General features: G+C 41.3%; 2 protein-coding genes across 3 annotated transcripts in view; one reads left to right on the top strand and one right to left on the bottom strand.

The window, feature by feature from the left end:
* The window catches only part of gas2l3 (growth arrest-specific 2 like 3), a 25,892-nt gene extending 18,603 nt beyond the window's left edge, over positions 1–7,289 (bottom strand). The window contains exon 1 of the mRNA XM_005942903.3: positions 7,162–7,289. The gene's annotated coding sequence lies outside the window, so the exon portion shown is untranslated. The remainder of the gene's footprint in view (positions 1–7,161) is intronic.
* A 6,097-nt stretch (positions 7,290–13,386) lies between these two features.
* Positions 13,387–26,146, top strand: part of arid2 (AT rich interactive domain 2 (ARID, RFX-like)) — a 42,154-nt gene continuing 29,394 nt past the window's right edge. The window contains exons 1-4 of one of the 2 annotated variants that reach the window (XM_014340274.2): positions 13,387–14,765; positions 16,411–16,596; positions 16,720–16,813; positions 17,771–17,868. In XM_014340274.2, coding sequence (XP_014195760.1) covers positions 16,505–16,596; positions 16,720–16,813; positions 17,771–17,868 — 284 coding nt within the window. In that variant the 5' untranslated portion in view covers positions 13,387–14,765; positions 16,411–16,504. Of the gene's footprint in view, positions 16,597–16,719; positions 16,814–17,770; positions 17,869–26,146 lie in introns of both variants that reach the window. The other variant, XM_042225653.1, reaches the window with a different exon arrangement.

Raw genomic sequence — 26,146 nt, 5'->3', positions numbered from 1 at the left:
TCAACGATCCGCTTTCGCCCTTCTCATTCTCCGTCGCTGCCATGTGCGTATCAAAACAAAGGCACTGCTCATGCGCGTTTTACTCACATCGCGATATTTCATTTTCTTATGGTTGCCCAACATTATACCAGTATTACCATGAACGGTATGATATGGCCCAGCCTTAGCTATGAGTAAGAAACACTTTGTTACAGGTTTTACTCCCTTGGGGTCGAAAGAAGCCCCTTTCAAGATGGTCCATCTACATGACCACTGCAGTCTTCAGTGTGTATGCAGTTTCCGATAATGTGTAATATTCAGACTTTAATAGGACTTAAAGGAAATATTCCTAGCTGGAGCTTCCCTGCAGCGTAACTCAACATAGATGCTGTGTGCACATTTTGTTGAGGGTGGGGATGAGGCATCTGTCCGCATGTTACCAACACAGATCGCCTCTCTCCAGTCGCAGCTAGTAATCATTTAAGAGGATCAACGCTATTCCAGACAGCAGAGCGCATCCACCTCCACGACGCTCCGTCACCACAACACACACAGCACGTGGCGCACACATGCTGCCTGCAGCGCTCCGGCGATTCATGCGATCACCCGTGCATAAGTGCAAATCAGAAATGAGAGCAGATTACGTAATGAGTTAAAAGTAGAATGTTTCGGGAGGTGATGTCCTTTTGATTTTCCACTATATGACACTGTGTACGTGTTGGTGGGTGGGGGGTGGAAATGGAGTAAACATGGGTAAAGATACAGGAAAAGTTAGCCATGTGAACTCCAAAAGTCCTCGAGGGATCTCTTGAGATGTAGAAAAACTCATGTCTCATTAGTGCATGACTTAAGTCCATCAGTATTAGAAAAAATAATGTGTTATGGATGCCACATACCTTCTTTTCTCCAACGTGCTAACATATCTAATCGGGACGTCAGCATGGACATCCATAGAGATTGACTGAAGCGGACCAATACCAGTAATACCAATCATACAAGCCAGTTTGTTTCTATGACATTCAGGCCTTCTATAAATTAGAAATCTACAAGGATTCTGCTGGACATCCTTTTAGTTAAGATGTTTTTAATGTGAAAGCAATGGCCTGGTTAATGTAATACCACCAGCAGAGAAAATAGATGAGTAATATCCCAGTCCTTTTTACCCACAGTGTGACGTGGCTGTGGGCCAGTGAACCCTCTGCTGCCTTGCCTTCCTGCAGTCCAAAGAAGTTCTGCTGGACCGGACTAACCCCAAGAGAATACCAACTCCTCCCCTATTAAACTCTTTCCTGCTGAGCCCTTTGTGTCTGGACTTAATTACTCTGTCGAAGGAGCATTTCATTTGGAGCCTGGTCTCCCTCCTTTTCATTACAGATGGGGCCCAACTGCACTGTGTTCAGAAGGAAATTCATTCAGTTGAGGAGAATGAAAAAGTAAATATACTTCAATAGTCTGTGAGTTAACTAAGCCCTGCATCTTTAATTAAACTATTCTGTCTAAAGCCACCACCACCCCTGGCCTGCACAGGCTTGCTAATCGTGGTTTTCCACAGTAAAAAGACTCGTTCCCTTTTAATCATTTCTTGGACTTGACTCCTTTGTCCTCATTGGAGCAGCCTTTCCTTAGAGGTGAGTCAGTGGGAGCAAAGCCCATCTTAAAGGCTCAAATGAGTGGGAGCCACCTGCCAATCCATTTTGATTTGTTGATGCTAATCCATGGCTCAATACATGTTACCAGGTCAACTGTAGGATTTCAAAACCCCTTTCTGCTGACTCAGGATCAGGCTTTTTACCCAGCTTTCCACAACCTTGACCACTGAAGAAAATTATTGAAGCCAATTCTAGGTCAATAAAAAGGAATACCACAAATAAAATCATCCTAGGAGTCAAACTTTTCCACAAAAGATATAATCAGTCATGCATTTATCCAAAACACACCAAGTTCAGTTATTCAAAAAGATCTCATATTTATGAAAAGCCTTTCCGACGTCCACATCATTATTTAGTACATTGTGTAAAATACCACCACTAGGGATCGGTAGATTGCAGACTGCAGTATGAACTCTGTTCTCTTATTGCTCCCAATTCAAGTGCACAGTCCTACCTACAGTGGCCGCTGTAGGACAAACAACTCTGTTCATCTGTAGTGAGCTTTAAGCTTTTAACAGCTACTAAAAAAAAAATTAAATATTTCTTGGTCAAGACTCCGATTTCACCAAAATGCAACAAGCCCCCTCTCTAACCAAGTTCTACACCAGCTGCAAAGCTTCAAAAATCAGTTCAAACAGACATTTTCCCCCAATTTCACAGTCGACTTTGTTTTGTTTTAAATTAAGTTCCTGTGTGACATCAGCCGTCAGTTGGCTGCGTCAATCACCAGTGTTTGACAAGGCAAGGTAACACTTAAAATGCACCACACTTGGCAAGATCCCTACTCTGAGCTGTGTCTGCTGACCTCACGTGTACACCAACTACACTGACCTCTTCAATTCAACCACAGTTGAAGAATAGAGCCAAACAGATTTATTAGTGAATGCTAGAACAAGCACAACACCATGAGTTCATTGAATTAATAGTGACCTGGGATGTGACGTTGTGTACTGAAAGTTAAACCTGGAAGGAAAAAGTTGCAGAAATGTGGCCAGACTCAGACTATGCTTTTCCACTGTAAACATGTTAGTTAATCATTTTCCTTACTGATAATATGAAAAATCAGGCACACAGACATTATCTTTTGCCATGTCCGACATCTGTCAATAATCACACACAGAGCCTCAGTGTTGCTATGCTACAGGTCTTATCAGGGTCAGTTCAGATAAGTCCCTATAGCCCAAAACATCCATCTTGGCCATTATCAATTCTTCACAGAGTCAGGCCAGAGAGAAGTAAAAGGTCGAGTGGTTGTTGAGCTCAGCCTTATTAGCCACATTTTTGTTCAGTAACAAATCAGTTTAAGAGGGCATGAAACTTTTAAAATCTGGGGCACTTTTAACACAATGAGCCTCACTGGTGCCAAGATGAGGTAGAAGGACTGATCAGGAGTGGAAAAACCCCCCCAAAAGAAGCAGCTACAGCATCTGAATGCAAGATGATTTGCCTACAACACATTTTATAGTGTATTTAAATGTTTATACATTAATTTATACATTAAAACAAAAAGTTTATTTACAGCTGAATCAGTCAGCTGATCCTTTCATTTCATTTAAAAAAAAAAAAATGAACTAGCCAAATGAGCTTAACTCAACTGTGAAATCGTGAAATGATTGAGTTCAGCTAGTTCAGAGTGCTGAATGTTCCAGATTTCTATAGTATGTACACAGTTTTAACCAAAAACCAACCACAAATCTAAAGTTCCCTCTCAGATAAATCATAAACATGCACCTTTTCAAAGTCTGTGTTCCCTACAGTTATATTATATAAGCCTGCCCACTGGGTCACCAGCCCCGACACTCCTACTGCCCGTCCCAAGCCAGATAACTCACACCAAGTTACATTTTTACGTGAGCCCCAAATGGCGCAACTGAAACAAGACAATTTTTGTTATCTGAAAAAACAGACTTACTAACAAATGATCATCCTTGTTCAGACAGTTCACATGCTAGAAAGCAGTAATACCGGCGGGCCCTGCGTTTAATCGGAGCGTGCAGCAGGCGTAGCAAAAGTTCACATTGAGCTACGCTGCACCCACTAAAACTGCAAGAGGCTTAAAGAAGGGGCGGCTGATTACTACCAATTGCAAACAAAGTAATTGGGAATTAAATATTTTTAGAGAGGCAGGTTACAAACAATATTATTTAATAATTCCTCAACCGAGGACCAAGTAGTTGTAGATTTTTAATAGATCTGAAGACAATCATCAATGGAGTTCTTCTTGCAGACACTAATGGTTTAACTGCTGCTCCAGCTGATCCCACCACCATTCCAATTACTGCACAACTGAACGACTCTGGATATTAAACACCACCTATGAATAATGCATGCATGTCAGCTGCGCTCTGCACCATTTACAGACCTCCACCTATCAAGCATCAGCATCCCTTACTTTTTGTTTTTTTGGGTTTTTTTTTTTTAAATTCACACACAAGACAAAGCAGGCCTTAATGAGTTAAACATGCTGTGGGCACATATGGGCTGAGATGCTGCATGTGTGGACACAATAGAGATGGTAATGAAATCTTGGATTAGCCCTCATTTATTTAGGATATAGCTTACAGGAAGGGGATGAGGGGCTTCAGGGAGCCTTGGCAGGTCCAAAACATGAGGCCTGATGCCAAAGATCAAGCAGATGGTGATTATGAAGATAGCTGGAAATGAGGTTGCTGCTCATGTGTGCACTCAATTATCAAGAGCAGGCCAACGACAGTCATGTCTGAAACAAAGTGAGCCACTGTATTGTTGTCAATCTGGAGACAGATTACAGTCTAGATGAGAGCACAGTGCCAAGGGAATCAAATTTAATAAAAAAAAAAAAAAAGAAAAAAGTAGTCAACAAGTTCAACAAAACCAGCCTATAAGGTGTCTCAAATAAATACAACAAAATAAAACCAGTACCGGTACCAAAAAGGGAAGATTCATTCATAACACACGGGAAAAGCTCCAGGGAAATGGAGTTAATGATAAAAACAATTTAAAAAAAATAAATAAATTGTTTTTATTGTTTAAAACCAATAAAAACCCTGAAAACCATAAATTTCACACCTGAGCCTCAACTCTTACGGTCCGGTACCAAACGACTCACGGACCGGTTGGGGACCTCTGTTCTAGAGGACTTCAAAAACCAGCCATTTAATTGTGGATTAGCAATTTTTCAGCAAAGAAACCTGTGAACACACCACTCATATACGCATTTTCAAACATTTGAATATTTACACATTTATCAAACATAAATCAACATTAGAAATTATCTGGATTTGTGTTTGAGACCACCTTGCAAACAAATGTAGTCATCAGTCTCCTTTTTGCTTCCTTTTGGTCTCCTCCAGCAGAGTATACCAAAGCTTAGATTATGGTAGGGGTGGGGCATATCACATTTTCCATAATAATGATAAACACAGGTATGAATTTTTATGAGATAGAAAAGTGTTCCATTTCGTTATCAGTGACACCGTGCATTTATGTTTTCTTAGCACACCCAGCTACAAGATAAGCCCAGGAACGTCTGACAGCGAGAGCTACAGGTCAGCCTCGGATGGCGTGGACTTGTCACAACTTAAAAAAAGAACCAAAAAAAACAAAAACAAACAAAAAAAAAAACCCCAAACTCAGCATTAGCGCTGGTATAAGAATATGGTAAGCCGAACCATAATAACGATGTGATTAATGGTAAGCCTAATGGTAATGTCCCCAATGAAAAAAAAACAAACAAAATTGAAAATTGAAATAAAACTATTACTTTTTTCCCCTTCATTAACGTGGTGCACCAATGACGACAACTATACAGACTTCAGCTAACAAGAACAGTAATGGTTTCAACAAGTCCAACAAGGAGCAAAAAAATAGAAGCCCTTTGTTTGTTTGTTTTAAACAACAACTACATTAACAGTTGGATTGCGTGGCTCAACTTTCAGATGCTGGATAAAGTCCAGCCTGATAACAGGATTTCATCTGGGCATCTAAGAATAGCAGCAGTGTGAATAGAGCTAAACATGGCACAACAAGTACATTAACCTGATCACTGATGCTAATCCTAATTATCGAAGTCACTTTCTAAACGGACTGTGCAGGTCAAACCAGCGGCATGTTCACACCCAGCAATTATGGTGAGATTAACAGATATGATGTATTATATAGGATCTGTCTATAAAATGCTAAAATATTCATTTTCTTTTTTGTTATTGAGGCTGACGAGCTAAAGGCAGCAGGGGAAGAAAGAAAAAAGTCTTCTTGTTGTGAGACAAAAATAAACAACCATGAACTGATTGCCAGCACCTATGGCGCAATGTGTGAATGGTCCTTCCCTTTTGTTACACTCTTTGCAGGAAGCACCTGCGGGTCTTTTACTTCATCCCTCTTCCTCCAGCAGGAAAGGAGGATTGTCAAGGACCTGAGACTTCATGTAAAAGTACTCCCTCTTCAGTGTGTGGGCACAGCGGGCGCTCTTTGATCCAAAAACAGCTGCATGAGAGCCGCTAATCTAACCTACTCTTTATATTACTCTACTGTCAACAAACACATAATGCTGTGCGATACTGCAAATGTTGGTATCGTTCCAATATAAAATAAATACAGGGCCAGGTTCACCAAATTCTGCACACATTTTTGGATCAACGTCTTATGTCTAAACGTGCTATAGGCTAAAAATAAAACAGTACTTACAGTCAACACAAAAAGTTCAGACATTTTACATAACGCATGTTTGAAGTGTATTTTTGCATTTCCAAAAAATATATTTTAAAGATATGTAATTATGTAAGACAAGTCAGCTGGCTACATACTGAATTAGAGGATAGAAACAAAGTATCGATCCTATCAAGCTAGTATCGATACCAACACCGGTGTTGATATCGATCCACCCTCCTCTACAAACACATCATCGCCTTCAGCCTCTACCCCTGCAACACCTCGACACACACAGTCTCCTAGGTTAGATATGTACTAGTAAACTGCTAATCCTCTTAACTATTTATTCCCACCCTAAATTTGGCCTTGCTCCATAACGGGAGGCGTCGCCACACACACCGCAGCAGCACGCACAGACCTGTCAAGAGGAATCTTTACAGTTCAAGGATGCGAAATGGTTTGCAAAGTGCCTCAAAACATAATTACAGTCTGTATGAAGAGAAAAGCAACTGTCCCACAGAACAGTTAACTACGATAATAATAATTAAAAAAAATAGGCAACCAACTTTTAAAAGCAAACTTGACCTGTGCTTCAAAAACAGAGTTTTCTCTAAAAACAACCACAAAAAAACCAAAACAAAATAGACACAGTCAGGAACACGTCTGAATATTTTTATTTTAATTCAGAGACCTATTAAAACCCGTATATAATTCAGTTTATATTCTCTGGTTCTGGAAAAATAACGGCGCTTTAGTCGGAACCGTGTTAGCACAGTCAACGAGGCTCCCTCAAAGATTTTCGGGAGGACCCGCAGACAACCTCTGCACAGGCGAAAACTTTCAGATACATTTTCCTTCTTTTATTTATTTCCTGTGACAAAGAAAGTAACAGTTTCAGACTTACCAGCGGCTGAGCAGGAAGCAGACTCTTGACGAAAAACTTCTACTCCTTGTGGAAATGTTGACTTGTGTGACTCCTCGCCACTAATTTTCTCCAGAGTCGCCACTGCTGCTGGATGTTTGTGGGCAGCGCTGTTCGAACCAGCCAATCAGAGCGTTCGCTCTGCTGGGGGCGGAGCCTCAGCCTCACCTGAGGGTCATTTTACTGAAATCCATTCATAGAAAGAAAAAACATGGGAAAAGTGCATAACTCAGCGGTGAAGGCGTTCCAGTAGGAGTTTTCTTTGAAATAACCAATGACTGAAATGAACTATAGGCTCAAACATTCACCTTTTCTTCTTCTGTGTTTTTGTTGTTTTTGTTTCTTGGTCATGTTGTATTAAAGAGTGCAACAATTCTCTCTGGAATTAAATGGGCAAGCATTTGTGTAGTTATAATTAGTTAAAGTTGTAAAAATATACTGAACATAAGCGTATATAGTATTCTACAATCCAATTTTTTATACCGTTAGGGGATTTTGAGGGCTCCGGCCCATTTTTCCAGCTTCCCTCTTCAAAATACTTTGAGCAGAGTTAAACGCAAACATATAGAAACCTGTACCTCACATTAACTCCAATACTCCAATGCTGCTTTAATATTGTGATAAAATGGGCTTGCTTGCTCCAAAGTACAAACATTTCATCACTGAGTTTCATTGTGTGCATTTCTCTCTCTCAAAGATACAGACAGGTGGCAGAAATACTGGTGCACATGGTATTGGTGTGCAATACAGCAAATTATTTTTGTCAGCATCTCCACGCTTTCCCTAATGGTTGTGTGTTTCCCTGTGTGCCTCTCTGTGTGTTCAGTTCATATAATTTCCCAGTATAGTTTTGTATTACTTTCCTTTAAGCAAATAAAGGTTTGTTTTGAGTTCACGTTCCATCTGCGAGTCTGCGTTTGGGTCCTCTCCTGCCTGCTGTGCACAGCCGATTCTTGACAGTATCGATTTTATCGCACTAGTATCAATTTGATACCAATACCAGGATTGCTATCGATATTTACATTGATCTGCTCACAGTAAATACATTGAAATGCTGAGCGAAGCCAGCTGATTCTGTATTAAGATGGCAAGACTGAGAAGAAGATAAATGCTGGGGCACAACAATAAACAAGTGTATTGTGCTGTTATTGGTGCCACATAGTTCACATGGCAGAGTGGCAATTCAAAGATAGAAATTGTAAGGTAAATGGTGAATGAGGGTTAATTTAAACATGTTCACTACAGGATTAGCAAAAAATATATATTTTATTTTGGAAAATGTGGGAGATGCAAAGACAGACGTCTAGCTTGAAGGACTCCTTGATGTTTTGGAGTCCCTGAAAAGTGTGCCAGTCCTGGTTGATATGTGTCAAACACATGAAGAAGAAGAACAAACACTGCCCTACTTTGTAGCCAACAATAAGAGGATGAGTCCCTTCACACACATCAAAGTATTTTTTAATGTACTATTCAGGGTCTCCTGAGGGGAAAAGAGGTCAGGTTTGTGTTGAGTTTCAGCCACACCCTTGTCAGATGCCGTTTTTAAGTTTCCTGAAACTGAATAATGTTCAGCTGTCAAATAGAAAACACACGTGAAACTTGTTAAATGCTACTGGTGTAATGGATTTTGACATTTCACAACAAGCTGCTCATTTTTAATCATGAAATTTCATGATGGCCATACAATATTTGCTAATACTACCATAATTCAAGCCAAACCAGGCGTTATTAATAAGCTTGAAACAGCCTTGTAATACTAGTTGAAGCTGAGGACAAAGTCTGTTTTCCAATCCATGTTTCACTCCTCACTGCTGAGTTCTTTCTGCATTGTGATGTTTTTTCTCTGTTTGTTCAAATCTGTGTGTTTCTGTTATTACAAGTGAGCCACAGTTACTTCCTACAAACCGGGAAAGTGCCGGTTGGCAGTAAGAGGGTGACTCAGAGGGTGTTCTTTTATTGCCAGATCAGCCTTTTCATGGTGGCAATTCAGACGTTTAACAACGGGCGTGCCAGTTTCAGCTTAACACTTTATGAGAACAGAGCTGTTACTGATATTAGTAATAATTATCCACTCCAGTTAAGTCGGACTGTAAACCATTCATAAGACCAGAATATCTAGTGACACATAAGTGCCACCTAGTGACAGTGAACAGTTGTCATTGCATACAAACATTTTGTCTGCACTGCAACAGAGATGACATACAGGTATTCATTCTTTTCTGAGTTTGCTTCACTTACTACATCCTACCTATGCTTGCTTCTTCACCTCTCCTGTGTGCTGTTCATTGCCTTGGATGGTTGACCCCAGGGATTTAAATCTACCTTACAGATCTCTGCTCCTGACATGTTCACCTTTCCATCGGTCTCCGTGTCATTCACACACATCTATTCTGTCTTCAGTGCATAACTCCGCCTCTGCAACCTCTCTTCCACCTGCCCCCTAATCTCACTATAGATCACAATCTACAAATATCATAGTCCACAGAGAATCCTGCCTGACGTTAACTGTCAGTATGCCCATCACCGCTGCAAACAAGAAGGGGGTCAGAGCAGGTCTAATCCCACCAGCAGCACCTTGAACCCGTCTGTCACTCCCATCACACACCTCCATACTGTCTCACTGTCCTCATACTCCTCTGCCACTCCTGACTTCCTGTCTTGGTACTCTATCATACGCTTTCTTTCATCTACAAAGATATAGCACAGCTCCTTCTGACTTTCTTATACTTCCCCATCAAACTCAAAGCAAACATCACATCTGTACACTCTTTCTTTTTTTAGTATGAAGTCATACTGCTATTCACTGATTGTCACCTTTGTTCTGAGCCTAGCTTCGACAGCTCTTCCCCACAGCTTCATGATTTGGTTAAGCAACTTCCCTCTAACCCTCTTTAGTTACTACAGCTCTGCACATCAGTCAGTGCACGTCTTCTCCATTCTTCAGTCATCCTAACTCTCCAAGATTGTCTTAAACAGTCTGGTTAGAAAGTCCACTGATCTCTCTCCTAAAAATCTTCATCCCTCTAAAGGTATGTCAACTGCACCAAAAACCTTTCCACTTTTCATCCTCTTCATAGTTGCGCTCAGCTAATCATTCAAGGCCAAAAGGGATTGCCACAATATTGTGACATTAAATCAGCATCCAACTGGGACAAAATGTTTGTGAAGCATTTGGGATTACTGGAATTTCACAGAATTCACAAATCTAGATGAACAATTCAACTAAATTAAAAACAAATAATTTACTTTTCATGTTTCAATGCATGGAAAGGTATCTGAATTCCGAAAAAACAGCTCCTCCATAAGCTACTGAGAGTCCAGTGATCCAATAATTAAAAAAACTGTGGTTTGTAGAGATCATCCCACTTTAAAAAAAAAAGGTCAAGTCTGTTTACTGACAAAGTTTGCTCTTTTCTAGAATGAATGGCTGGTGTGGATCATATGTGGATTGCAAAAACTTTCACAGGACCATCGACGAGTCCCTGCAAAAGAGGAAAAGACTACAGAAAATACAGAGAGTGAGTGTTCAACAGTCCTAATAACAGCACCTGTCTACAAATCCTACTGTCTGCTGCTGCTGCTAATCTCTCTGAAAAAGAGGACAAAAAGAGACCAAAGAACATTTGTGAGGAGAGTATGGTGGAGGGAGAATCATTTTTTGTGCTGCTTTTTCCTTTTAGTTTGTGCTTCTAGAGTAAGAAATTCACTTAAAGAGGTGTGACATTTTATAATAGTGCAAAACACTAGATTCTACCTTGAACCTTTTAAAACTTTATTACTGCACTTTATTATTTCTGCAAATTGCATTCTTATTCGCTTTATGTCTGTTTTCATTTTCTGATGGTAAAGTTAAATGGAAGAAATTACATTTAATGTCCATCACTTATACAATTCGGGGTTAGTGAGCTTATCCCCATCAGCCAGCCTGTCTGCCATTGGGTGAGAGGTTCCCAGTCTGGGCTAAATTTTGTATCACAAAGAAAAAATGCACAAGTGTTATTTTAGGATTGCCTCAACATTTCTCGTGAAAAAGCCAAGACAGAAAATTCAGGATTAAGATTCAGGTTTTGACTTTTTAGACAAGCACCAAGGGGACACAGATTTTGCAACACTGTGTGCCAGACTCTGGCCCTTTCTCCTTCTAAGGCTGAGATCTGTGGATTCAGTGATTTCTTTTTACAAAGCACTTCCAATCTCATCTTTTTAAATTTGTTTTTGGGGTAATTATCCTTCATTTGTCCACATAAAAGCTTCCTTGACATTAAAATGTATTTTTTAAGAGACACCTGGTCTAAAGGGCAGCAGATGTTGCAACATACAATAATAAGAAAACACAACTGATATTCAGTACAGATAAGACATTCAGACGGAATGAACCAGCTTGGGTTCAGCAAGAGAGTAGATCCAGCGAGAAGGCCGCTCCTCGGCCACACAGAGAGCTCTGGATTGCAAGGAAACAAAGACATTAATGTCAGGAACACTCGAGGAGTCCAATTACCACACAGACTATCCAGGCAGAGGCTGGTTCAAAAATTCAGTTAAATGAGGCGGCAGGTGAGCAACAGGTGTGGTGGCCTAAGAGCGGGAAGACGAGGCTCCGCCCACAGGAGGAACTATGCCTGCCTAACTCAACCTAACAAGTGCAGACCATGACCTGGGACACTTTCCTGTAAAACCAGCAGTGCAACCACTGAACCACCACGTTATCTTGCAAAGACAGGCAGTGACCCAAAGGGCACAAGTTAGACAACAGCAAAATGGTTAAAAAAAAGAAGGGCCATGTTTTTGGACGGCTGGGTCCAAATCCCGGTTTTTAATTCATTTGAATTATGATTATGATTTGTAATATGATTTGATGAAAGCTCTGTTTTGTAAGTTGGAATGATCCTTGTAATGCGAAAATCATTAAGTATCGACAACATTATGATTTTATTACATTTGGATCACTCTACAGCAATGGTGGAGTGTGGGTGATGCAAAGCAGGGCGTCTAAAGGGGGCCTTGGGGTGGCACTGACCCTCCTCCCTTAGCTGTGACACAAATATGTCAGAACCTTTTTAAAATAAGTTTTATTCACATTATTATATTTTTATAATAAATATATATAAAGATAATATCAACTAATTAGTACATCTTAAAAAAATACAATTTGATACTGCATCACCCAAAAAATTAACAGCATGAAAACATTGAATTTTATGCATTATTTTACCAAAGTAAAATACCAAACTATTGTATCCGTAGAGAAGAATCATGTGAATAACATCTTTCCTCCTTGGCAGCTTGGGGAGGAGAGTTTCGCTTATTGTTCTAGTCCAAGTTTTTTTCTCTTTACTGGGCTTCAGTTTTTCAGTTTCTCCATCTGCTGGCGGAGCATCATCAGAGACGGTGACTCCAACAGAGCAACTCTGAAATGCTTTTTGAATCATGAGAGGAGGTCCCTGAACAGTCATTCGTCATATACATCCATCAGTAGAACGACACCAGCTTGTTCAGAATGTACAGAACTTTAAACACATCAACATCACTTCATGAATACAGAATTTCCTTTAAAAACTCCTGTGTTACTTCATAAACCTCTCAGTGGTTTGCACCACAGTAGATCTCTGACTTGCTGTCTATAACCCAATCAAACCTCTCAGGTCATCAGCTGCACATCTTTCAACTCTTCCCAAGGTTCTTGGCAAGGTTTTATTGTTGTTTTTATTGCTTTAAGGTATATTAGATCTATATAGGCTTTTATCTTTTACGTTAAGCACACTGAGCTGGCACGTAATGAAATGTGCTATATAAATAAAATTGCCATGACTAATCCTGACCGCCTCCTGCACCACTTACTTGACAGGCAGTGGGTCACTGACTCAGGTCTGCTGCCACGAAACAGATATGGAAACACTTTAATGTTACATATTATCACCAACTATGATACAATGTATCTGTGTCGCAGAGAATCATCCGACTCAAACGTCCTCCATAACGTCCTTTTATTTCCATCTTGGAGGGATTTTTGAAGTCATGTTCACAGTAAAGAGACAGGCCTGTTGTCTCATTGATTCACATACTAACACAAATACGCAACCGGATCAATAACCAAAATTAAAGTACTTATTTTCATTCTACAACCAACTTTTTAAATTACACTATTTCCATCTGCATTAGGATCAGTCTCCACCCCATGCAGCTCCCTCCCTTAATCTCCCAGCATGCATCCTGCTCCAACTGTAGCACTGTATCCAGTTTAAAATCTCTCAACTGATCCCTCATTATGTTCCTAAGGCAATGAGGGGACTCTTCACTACCCCTCCACACAATGCCTGTCTACCAGAAGATGGAGCCCTTTTCCACCAAACGGCTTCTCAACACTATGACTCCTGTGCGATAAGAGCTCCGGCAGAGGCCACAGGGTGGAGGGAAGTGTAAGGACGTTACATGCGGTTAGCATCCCACTGGGATCTTTTGTCTGCGTGCTTGCAGGCAGCTTGGGCTAACTGCCCCCATTTGCGCCATATGTCATGAGAGGCCTGACTGTCACATCACATGAGGACCTCTGTAGTGATGGCATAACTGATTGTGGAGCTTTCAAATGCAGCCACAGCACACTATTCATCGCTTCATTAATGTATTATAATGAATGGAGGAAAGACAGAGCTATGTTGTTCCCCAATGTGCGCTTTAGGGATATGAATTAATAATGGTGAATGTAATTTGTAGTATTTTTCTTTCACCTTAGTTGGTACATTTATGATTGTGGGAGGAAGGAAATGAGCTGGAGATTAGCTGATAAAACTTTTCTACTTATAAACAAGTATAAGGTGATTGACTTTCTTGAACCATGCAAGCATTTCAAGGTTCCTGTGATTTATCATACAACAGGCTAAGGATTTATTAGAACAAACAGCTAATCTTTAGAAGTAGTATTTATTCACTTGTTTAGTCCAAAAAAATTCCTCAAAAGTACTTCACTATAAGAATAAAGCCACTAACGCAGGCTCTGTTAAAATCTTAACTATTCTAAAAGAATAGTTCTAAAATTTGAACGCAGTATCCAACAATTCCACTCTTTATTAGTTGTTAATCAATTCCGCTGGTTTTCGTTTACTTATGACACTCAAATGCACAGAATAAACATTTGTGTTTGACAGTAAACTGTCACAGCATTTACGAACGTTTCTGCCCTAAATGTTAGCAGAGATCCATTTTACTGACAACGCGTAATAAACGACCATTTCGCTCTGCATTTACATTTGCTATCTCGGCAAAACCGGTCGGTGGTGGTAGCATTAACCCCAAAAATCCAAATATAATAAAAAACAATTTACTGACAATTTTCGACTGTTAAAATTAAGTTTTAAATGCTGTTTGGCTTAGCTACAACTGCTCTGTGATCGCACGCACGCACCACGGCTAGCCCGTAGCTACAAAACTTAGCACGCCCTTAACAGTGTTAGCCTTCTGTTAAGGCTAGAGATTGTTAGCCAAATCTCTTGAGAGTAATAAAAGGGTTTTAGCGGTTGATGAATGTAGGGAAATATGCATCCTTGTTGCCTGCTTGTGAGCTTCGATGTAAGCAGCTGACATACGGAGAGGTAACTTTGTTAGCAGTGATTACAGGGGATTGGAAACCGACAGGCTAAAGTAGGAAGCAGGCACCGCTACCGTCCAAAGAGTTCACGGAGGCAACAATTTCTTTCCAGAAGAAGCGCTTATTATCGAGTGGCAGTGAAAAAGAGTAGAACTAGATTTCACGTCGGCGTAAAATATGACGGAGTAGCTGGCTTTGCGCGATTCCCTCAGAAAAGATTAGTGACGAATTTTGCTAACGCTCGCTAAAGCTAACGGGCTAGCGCCTAACCGACACGTTAGCCCAGAATTCGGTTGACGGGTGGGGAGTCCAAACAGGCGCGAGGTGAGCTCCGCTGCGCCGCACATTGTTTGCAAAAAAGAGCCCAATTTCGAAAACCACGCGCAGGGACATGCACTTTTCCACTGTCTAGTGTCAATTCCTCAAAATGGGGTCTGCTAACGTACGTCTCCGCCATTTTGTGACAGGTTTTTCATTGAGCAAAGGGGTACGTGTAATGGTTGAATGTAACCCCATCAAGAAGATATCCGCTTGGCAGTTGTAGGAAAAAGGGATCAGGAGTAATTTCCAACCATCCCGTGAGATAAAGTCGTTTTGAAGTGGTCAGCAAGGGATAGTGGCAGCTTACCAGAAAAAGAAAGAGAAAAAAGAAAGCAGCATGGCAGGAAAAAAAACAAACTTGAAGACTGTATTGAACATATGCAAACTACCCAAAACCTTAACTTTAAAGTTAGCAATTACAGTGTGCAGGAAAATTTTGCACCACCATAAATGCTACACAGTCACTGTGAACATATAAGATTTCCCTGATCTCTGCACCAGGATACTGTGCAATGTAAACATTTAGGTAATGTCACCATTAAAAGGGAAATTGTTTACAGGGTTTAAAAAAAACATATATAAAGACTATTATTAATTTACTGATATTTTGATCGCTATATTCATTCATTTCTGAAGGAGATGAACAGTGTATCTTTACTTCTTATTCTACTGTAGAAAAGCATAATAAAAATATCTTGTCAGTTTATAAAGAGTTTCTGTAAAGGCTATTTTGAAAAAAATTTACTGCATTTTTTTCCCTTTTATAAAAATATTCAGCGATTAATATGTTCTCGTATTTTATTGGTAAAATAAGGGTGCTCAATTAATTAGTATTATCCCCTCCCCCACGGGACATTTCCAAGTACCTCCTGACCCGTTTTCCACACGGAGGGAAGAGGGCAGACGGTCCCTAAAAAAGAAAACAGTCTCTATTGTTCCAGCGGTCGCTCGGTTCTGGACGGTGCAGTTCCTCTTTCGGGCATAGAGGTCGCTGCACGCATGGTAGGCCGGCCTCCGCGGCCTTCACATCTTTTTGTCTGAGAACTGGATCCCTCTGCCGCTCTACAGTGTGTGCGATAGCCTCGGAGCTGCGTCCGTAACACACTGTCAAACCACTCCAAACGAATACAACCGCGACCAAAAGCATTAATTCAACACCTTCTGCCATGGCGTTTCTAACCTGCCGGTAAATCGGTCGTATTTGCGACTGTTCGCTGGAACTTAGTACGGGCTTGAATCGGGCTTGCTTTCTGTGTGCATCAGTCTTTATTAGCGAGCTGCCGCTCTTCTTGCTATCAGCTATTTCTTTAACTTTTTTAAACACTCAGCTTGGCGAATGACTGAGCGCCGGCGGAGTATGGGATCCTTGGTGTCTTAAGAAGCGACTGAAGTGGGGTATAACCGTTTTTGCATGCAAAAACAATGGCAAATTCGACGGGGAAAAATCTACTAGATCAGCGAAGGAAAGGACAGGCTTTCCTGGACGAGCTGCGGCAATTTCACCAAAGCAGAGGGTGAGATTGGGGCGTCTTTATTTCCAAGAAATATAACTTTAAATCACCATTGCATGCAGCGGCGAGTTTGCCAGAAGTGTTATTTAAACAAATGTGGATTTATTTCTTGTGTTTTTCCAACAGATCGCCGTTCAAGAAGATTCCTATCGTGGGTGGGAAAGAGCTGGATCTGAATGCTCTCTATATCAGAGTCGTCTCTTTAGGTGGCTTTGCTAAGGTGAGTGCGAACTAAAAGTGTTATTTTCTCCACACTCTGCCTTCCGTGGACTTCCCGGTGGACCACTCCACAACTCCGTATGGGTAACACGGGACAAGTGTAAGCTTCCAGAACAGCGTTAGTGGGTCGGTGTTGGCCTTGTGCTAGTTTGCCATGTATCTCTATGTAATGTGGTGGCTTGTGTTGTTGTGTGTGGTTTGAATTGAGTGTACAACCGCTCCGAGTCAGAGTGCAGTTGGAGCGACTCAAAATTAGCGGGCACGTTTAACATCGATTATCGGCTCGGAGCCCGGCCTAGGAAAACACCGCTTAGGTCGCGGCGTCTCGCCCGGGGTTTTACCGGTAGTTTTCACCCGGGAGGGGGGGGGGGGAAGCCTGAATTTTCTTTCTCGCCATAGCCATCTTTCTTCGGCTTCATGGCTGATGACAAAATGTAGGCCTCACAGGCCCATGCAGTGCATACAGTAAACGCTACCAAAAGCCCACTCCTAATTCAAACGGGTCGCCTCAAGCTAAAGCATTTGTTTACCGCCGGGGGCAGTTTGCTGGAGTTTAGCCCCGCTAGGTTTTAACGCCAAAAATGAGGAAAGTCAAGTTAGCTCGTTAGCTACAGTGCTAACTAGCCTGAACAGTAACGATAATGACCTAAAGGGAGTCAGGCAGTTGTACCTATTGTACTCAATTGTAAATAAGCACGGCTAATAAACACATGTGAGGCTAAACTTATAAAAATAATAATTTTATACTAAACACTCTGGTGTTTTTTCCCTCCTCCTAAAATATTTTAGAGCAGTTTCCAAAAGTTATTGATTAATGATTCTAGTGTTGCCTCATTTTTTTTTTTGCGGGGGGAACCTGTGGCAGACCAGATGGCTTGCTGTCGGTGTAACCGCTCTTTTTTTGTTTGTGGTTCGCCGGTGTTTTTCATCTCTTAACGAACTCATTTCTTCTTTTCAGGTATCTGACAAAAACCAATGGATTGAACTTGGAGAGGAGTTTAACTTTCCGAGGAGTTGTTCCAACGCTGCATTCGCTTTAAAACAGTACTACCTTCGGTAAGTGGCACGGAGCATGCAGCTCTTGTCCTCTCAGGTAGCATGTGGGAAGTGTTTACAAATGTAGAGATGGAGTCAGCATGCAGGATCCAGCCCTCTCTGCTGGGAAGCTGCACTAGGACAACATTGTGTCAGGCAGCTTAAGTTTCTATTGTGTACTTTTGCTGTGGCAGGGCTAGATAAGAACACCAGTCTTAAATGTGAGGGCTGTCAAGTGTGGATCGTAGCGTTTTTTGTTTTTTTTTTGTTTTGTTTTTGTTTTGTTTTGTTTGTTTTTTTTGGAGCACGGTTTAAAGCAGGATTTTTGTATGTCAAACTGGTGAAAATGTTGTAGCCAGGAGAGGACATTTGGTTTTGATGCACCACTGAGCAGATATGTGGGCTCTGATGTGCATTTCACACAGCCCCCCTCCAAAACTCTTAACCCAAGTTATCTGTCATGATGAGAGTCTGCTTTCTCCAACAGCTGGCATTTGTGGTTTTGGTGCTGGCCTCTTTCGCTGTACTCCTTTCCTCATGCATGCAACGATTGTTCCCCTCACCAGCACCTGCCTACGAGGGATCACACCTGCAGTGAAACACTTGTAATCCGCTCGTGGATATTTTGCAAGTTTCTATGTCAACAAGTTATCTGCTGCTAGTTCACAGATTACCCACAGTTATGGATGCAGTTAGAATTGGTCAAAGTCTTAATACCTCCTTGGTTACAAAGTATTAACCTGCTACATATCAGTGTTAATGGCAGAATGCGTTACAAGACAGCTTTTCTCAAGCAAATGATCATGTGATTTGGTGCAATGGTCCACTAGGAAGCCCTGACCTCTGACAAGACAGCAGTTGGTCGTCTCTAGTCCTCCTCTTACTACAGTGCAAGTAGCTGCAGTGCAAAGTTGTTTGGTTTTCTGTGCTGGGATTTATGCAGATATCCTCACAGCCTAAGTAAAACTTAACAGACATAAGACTTTTTTTTCTTTTCTTTTTTTGCCTGTGTCTAACAGGTTTAGTATTAAACAGCTTTTGGATTTCTTTAAGTTTGCTTTGCGTGGACAATTTGAGCAATAAATGCAGCTGTTATTTTATGTCAAGACCACATTCATAAATACCAGATGCAAACTTGAGTCAGAAAATGATATAAATAAACGTTACGGCCATCTGAGACTCTTTCACCTGTCTCGCTGAGCTTAGTCACTGTAATTATTGCCTATAATATTGGGAAGGAAGATGAGACATAGAGGAAAGGAGGCCTCTCTTACAGCTGCTGCGCTCTTGTGTCGCGAGAGCCTTCGGAGCTGCTTTCTAAAGTTTATCTGAGGCGGCTCGGTGTAGTGGATGTCAGAGGCAGCGGGCAGCGAGGGCTTGTCTTGCTTCAACTGCTGCTGATAATGAAGAGACTATTCTCTCTTCCCTGCATGCTGTCGTCCCCCCCCTTTTTTTTTTTTACTTTTGCCTGGCAAAAAGTGGGTGAATGTTGTAAATGCTGTGGAGGAAATTTCTCTTTTGCTGTCTCGCGGGGGTTCAAAGGTCATAGGCAGGTACACAGGGTTCAGATTCAGTGTCTGATTCAGTGTCTCTCTCTCTCTCAAGGACACTTGAGCTGGGTGGATGTTTGCTAATATCAGTTAACCTTGATTATCCAGTTGAATGACCAGCTGTAACCACTGACAGCCTGGCATTTTGTGAGCAATGTTTGCTCCTTTAACTATTGTGAACACACAGGCAACAGTTTGTGTTTTATAAGTGATGATTAAGGGCATTGTCAGGTTGGGTGCAGTTTAGTTTTTTTTTGTTGTTGTTGTTTTTAGTCTGCCATCTTAAACAGGCCCATCTTAAAGTGTTCATTCCTTATTTATTTTATCCACTCTCTGAATTATTTTCCAAGAGTTCCCAGGTAGAAAAGTACAGCTCTGAAAACCTTCACCAGGATCGCACCGCCTGTTGCCCTGACTTCTTTTCTCTGAATGAATGGGACGATCACGATGTGGCCCCCCTCTCTGGTCAGCGCTTCCCACTCAGCGCAGAGTAATAAGCAGCGCTGAAGTTCAGTGCCAGCTCCCACTGCCATCTATTTGATATCTGAATGTCACTGTAATAAGTGAGCGACGCGTGCCAGAAACATTTTTCCAGCTCGTTTTCAACGTGTTGTGAGCGCTGCTTTGACATCAATCTTCACCAATGGCGCTGATTTCATTTCAACTTCAGGGGTGGACGGATTCGCGTCTGGATCAAAGCACCAGCTTCAGATCACTCTGACACTCTGAGGGCGCAGTCAAGACGCAGCTCTGTTTTTGGGCTCGTTTACTGGCAGTGTTGGGGCACGAGATACATATGTAAATAAGAGGCGCGACATTAAGAAAATCCCTGATCAGTCAGTCAGACATACAGAAGGATGTTGTCCAAGGGTGGGCGGTGAAGGAGAGTGTTAAATAATATATTGAATATGGCCAGGACTTGTACACAACATGAAAAAGTGTGAAAATTTAAATGGATTTAAGGAGTCTGGGGAGATAATAGGACAGTCTGCTACATCACTGCAGCCAGTTTATACGTTTCCCCTCCAAATCTGTTCCTGTCAGCCTGCTACCTTTTTCCCCCTTCTATAAGTTGACATATCTATATGTACTCTACCCTGAATTTTGCTGGATTGGCCTCCAGTTACTCAACACTGCTTCCACTTTTTCCCATGGCTGCAACGATTCAAGTGATTCTCAGTCAACACAATTTCACGTCTCCCACGGTTTTCTCTTCCATTAGTAGTTTCATATTATTTGGAAGTGGTTTGGAGCAAACTTTGAACCTTCACAACCTTGTTTTTTTTTTTTTTTTGTTGTTCCCACTAATACACCATCATGCAGTTTGTTCGGGCAAACTCTGTAATTTGAGAGTGAATGAAGAGTGTTTTGAAATAGCTTTAGTCTTCGACTACTTTTTGTTTCCAAACTGAGGCATGCTGTACCTAGAAACCAAGTCAGGTGACGGATACCCCGCTTTAACCTTTGTTTGCCCTCGCTGCTGCAACCCCATTGGGAGGAAATAGGGCCCTTGAGCCTGACATCAAGGAACATTCACTCCAGCTTCTGCAAAAGCTCAAATGGACAATTTATCAGTTGTTTTATTTTGTACTTATGGCTTATTCTGGCTTTCAGTAACACATTTAAACTGTTAAACGGGGAGAGTTTTCAGAAAGCCCCTTGTGTTATATTTACTTATCCAAATGCCTTCTTTCAAAATGCATTTATTTTGAAATCATAAGTCTGATTTGATGAGCACACGTGACAGTGATCTGTTGACATGTTCATTCATGAGTGTTTCAAATTGGATTCACCTTTTGACTCATGCTATGCTTATGAGTTTGCTTTTTTTTTTTTTCCCTTCAATACTGTGGTTAGACAAACAGAAACAGGTCTTTGTGTATACTGCTTGATGCTGAATCAGCCAACACTAAGCGATCTGTCTCCAGAGTTCAGCAGGGTGCTTCTTGTGCAGACCACTCTTTAAAAGCTAACAGCAACACGGAGAAGCAGGTGCAATCCCGCTCATGGGTTTATTCATTTCACTCAATAGTAGGATGTTTCACATCAAGTCCTCTTCTGTTAGCTGTGCATTTCTCAACCGTTTCTGCCTTGTGACCCTTCTTTTAGACCCTTACAATTAGAAGGTGGTACACTCATGTGAGCATGACATCACTGCTAGTGGATTATGATTAATGCAAATTTATGCTTATTTGAATCTATGTTCTTAGGAGAAAGTGTCAAATGAATAGAATCGTATCAGCCTTGGGGATCTTGTGTCCTGTCACTCTGTCTGTATAGTGAACCATGCTTTGCCCAAAGAGACCGAAACCTTTTGAAGTAACTGCAACTTTCAGGGATAACATCTGTTAATAGATCTACATTGCAATCGAAGAATGAAATATAGACATTGCTTTTGGTTTGGGATACTTTCACCGCTGCCCTGTTGGTGTTTTCAAAATAGATGTGACGAGTAGGAATGGATATGACTAAGACTCATTGGTTAATGGGTTGTCGGTCACACGTTTTCTGACTCTTAAAATGAGCAAAATTCACAACATGGACTTTATGTTCTGGTTAGTCTCCCCCCCCACCCCCACCCCACCCCACCCCACCCTGGGGATCACCCCCTGGTGTGCACTGAAAGGATGTATGTCTAAGGCACTTGTACCTTGACTTTGATGTAGCTTTTGGGTCTGAAAAGCAATCTTTTGTACTGTCTATGGTGGCAGTCGGTTTAGATTGATGTGTTATTTATGGTAGGTTGCATTTGAGTGCATGTGCACTGCAACAGGAGACATGCATGCATTCTCAAATTAAATATGAAGTCACACCTGTTTTTTGTTTTTTTTGTTTGTTTGCTTTTATTTGTAGCCATGTATGGACTCTTCCTCTGCTATTGTAGCTTTGGTGAGCATGACACATGAACCAGTTCTCCACCTGCTGCAGGTTCTGGTTAGAATGGCTTTTCAGAGCTGGTGGAGCTGGAGTATGTCCGGTATAGGGAGAAATCCTCTTTTGGGGAAGCAGTTAAGGGCTGATTCTGGTCTTAGAGTAATGGTTAATGGTAAAAACAAACGAGTTGATAAATGTCCAATAAATCAGCTGTTACACATTCTACAGGATCTTCCAGATAAAGTGTGGAATCACCGCTAACGACACATATCTGTGCAGTTTGTTAAACATCAGGTCTTCAGCTTTACACACGTGATATTGCTGTTTCTAGAAGGCAACAAACCAATGAAAACACAACATTGAACTATCGCCCAGCTTTTGGACTGCACACATATTTTTCTAGCAGCACTGTGATGGCTGTTTGGTGCCACTCTGCTTCCTGTGCCATGCTGCACAGCCTCCTGTAAGTTCTCCTGAAACATCTGGATGAAGTGGCGTTTGATCTGGCTTGCATTAGCTCTCTTTGTATTCCTCCTGCTCCATCCTAGCTGCTGCTCAGGGTCGCCTAAATGAAGATGAGTTATCGAGAGAGGCATGTGGACCAGTGCCGCCTCCTGTGGTTTTATACGCATTAGTAGAGGATGTTGCACAATACAAGAGCAAACCTTCTATCACAGATAACATCTGAAGGCTCTTGGGACTTTTTTTTTTTTTTGGGTCTGTCTGTAATTTGACCTGCCCTCCAGCAGTGTTGGCCACCACTGATAGCCTAATCTCCTTCTCTCAGTTTCCTTGCTAACAGGCAGATGTATTTGGCAGAGCCACAACCACACTTTACCATTTTCTTAAGCTCTTTAGCAGAACTGCATGACTGAGCTTGCGGTTTGCTTTTAACTGGAGTTTATTCTCTGTATTTTAGTCAATCCCAAGTTAATAGCAACCCGTGTCTTAAGAGTAAACTCTCTAAAGAGTAAATCTCTAATGTTCTAGTGCTGGAAGACACCCATGATAAGATTATGTACATGCTATATAGACAATTAAAGCAAGCACTAGTGAGAAACACTTTATAAGCCCATACAAGTGTTATTGTTTTCATAGGCCTTCTCACGGGAGACTTTGACCTGGGGAAGCACAGGCATATCACTGATGGCTGCATTCAAATTGAGGGAAGGTGGCATGCAGGTTAACAGTCACATCTTACTGAAGTGAACTGAGCCCTCATTAATAGATGTGGCTTCAAAGTCGTGAGCAGTCAAAGCACCTTGTGCAGAGATCTATAGACTGATGGTCTGAGTGAGGAGGGGTGGGGGAGGCAAATTACAAGAGAGCCAGAGCCAGTTGGCAACCTAAAGCTGAGCACGCTCCCAGTAAGCTGAAGTAGCACTGACTTCAATAATTTTTTTAGCATGTTGTGTTTTAGGAATGTGGGCCACTAGTCGACCATACAGGTAAACTGCATGTTGCTTGTCGGCCCCTAGAAGTATGAGTCAGTGTACAGCTTGAGTTAACCGATGATTCCAAAGTGTCACCTACAGATACCTGTCTGTCTGACCAAAGTCATTATTCTGCAGGCGTGCCTCCCAGATTAAGCTTTCCACAGCTTTGACACAAGTGATCGAAGCATCTACCAATAAGAGTGAAGGAAAATAATGATTGACATATTAGTAGGGTTACCTTGTCAACCAGAACCTGATGGGTCAGTTAGCGACCAGCCCACTCGTTGGTCCCACTTGCCCCGCCTTGCTGTGCGGATCCCCCTTAAGTGTCTAAAAGGGTCTCGTTGCTGCATTCGGGACCCGTGAAGGCAGATGGGATGTGATGAAGAAATGAAAGCAGATAACTTCGGAGCCAAACGAGAAAATGTGTCTGCTTTTGGGAAGGTTTTAATTCATTTATTTTAAATGACTCTTGTCGTTCTGATCGCGTTGGCCACACATAGTAAACACGTGTCATTGTGTTATGCACAGCCTAAAGTGCCACATGTATGAACTGCATTTAAAATACGACTGGTTTACTGAAGAATGTAATTAACTGTTTCAAATTACTCTTAAATGCACACACAATATTTGCACAGACTGTCTCTAACCTCATCCATTAGACTGCTCAGTTTGAACTGTTTTCTCACATTCAGACTAACCACTTAGGCAGATTTTTGTTTTCCCTCCAATTTTATCAGCCAGACAGTTAACAGCCTAGAAAATCCCTCAGTGTAATATTGCAGCTTTTACATTTATTATATAAACAAATGTCCTTAGTAATGAAATTATAAATACTTTTTGATTTCTTCTTGTCGGGGCAATAGTGGAACCCACAAAACCAATCACAGCTACAGTTTGGATGGATCACACTTCAGCATGTTCTGAATAGGGCTGCCACAAACGATTATTTTGATAGTCGACTAGTCACAGATTATTTTTGCGATTAGTCGACTAATCAGATCATGCATCCATTGAACGTAAAACGTACAGCTTATTGCACGAGCATGCATCTGCTCTTATATAACTATCATCACTACAGCTTTAAGTGTTTAAGGTATGTGCTAACTAAAAATAAAGACAAGATGATAGTTTATTAAATTTTAATGAAGTTTGCAGATTGTTTTGGAGAAGTTTAGTAAACTCAGACGTCTGCTCCTTGCTATCTAAAATATAACAGGACACCTGAGTGTATTCTCGAGCATCTCACACTTCTGATAATCAGTTGTCTGCTTGACATTTATTAAGCTGTGTAAAAACTGTAACTTTAATCTCAGCCAAACCAATTTACTCAGGAACAAATAAAATACTGAAAAAAGGCAAACAATATCATTTTTAAGTTCTCTAAGTGACTCATATATATTTAACCTGAATAGCGAAAGACGGCGGTGGGTTTGAAAACGATTTGCCGGGAGTCCGGTGTTCTCACCGGCTCTAGTGACCTAGCCCCCGGCTAGCTAGTGGGTAACAGACGTCTCCGGAAACGTCGGGGCGCTTTTGAAAATATGTGGTGTCTTGATAAACTGAGCAGATGTTTGAAGTTTACACAGCTACATTCTCGTCTGAAAATATGTTAAATGTTTATTTTGTGACCCAGAAAGAATAATAAGAGTAACATTAAAACTAACTAGCTGCCGCCATTGTTGGAAACTGAGCAGGGCCGCGCTATGAATTCTGGGACACAGTTTCTTCTTCTTCGGGGTTTAACGGCAGCTGGCATCCTTGTACATGCAGTGCTGCCATCTTCTGTTTCAGTCCGTTATTACACTCTTAAATCCTACTACTTATTCCTGCGTCTTTTGTGATCTTACAAATCTTCAAACGACGCGTCGACTATTAAATTAGTTGTCGACGATTTTGATAGTCGACGTAATCGTGACTAGTCGACTAATCGTGGCAGCCCTAGTTCTGAATATACAGCCATACCAATGATTCATCCTACTATTTATAGTGTTACAAAATAACTGGTTTTAGACAAAATGTGCGAGTGGTCAGTATCTCCATTTTCAAGGCAATCATGTGCCTGCGTGGTGAAAAGCTATCATCGCAAAGTCCGATGTAGCCGAGGCATCCTTTTCAGCGGAAAGGACCCTTTAACAGCTCATGTCAGGATTTTCCAAAAAAGATAGACACTCAGGTCACACTTTTCCTTGACGAGTTAGCGTTGGTTCCATTCAGCAGAGCACAGTGCCAATGTGGCGCTTTTCATTCTCAATGCCATATTTTTATTAGTGGATTCTACAGGAGTGGCTTTGCATGACTCACAGTTCAAAATAATCTTTATATGTCTCATACTGGGCATCGATACATCTCCTCTGCTTTAGCTGCTCTGCTTTTAAGGCAGCTTTCTTCTGACTGTCCACCACTCGTAAACAAAGCAGTGCATGAAACGACTGTATG

This window comes from Haplochromis burtoni, unplaced genomic scaffold, assembly GCF_018398535.1.
Source record: "Haplochromis burtoni strain Fernald_Lab_line unplaced genomic scaffold, NCSU_Asbu1 Contig_178, whole genome shotgun sequence".
NCBI lineage: Eukaryota > Metazoa > Chordata > Actinopteri > Cichliformes > Cichlidae > Haplochromis > Haplochromis burtoni.
The sequence above is the reverse complement of the archived record's forward strand: the minus strand, read 5'-3'. Positions and strand labels throughout refer to the sequence as shown.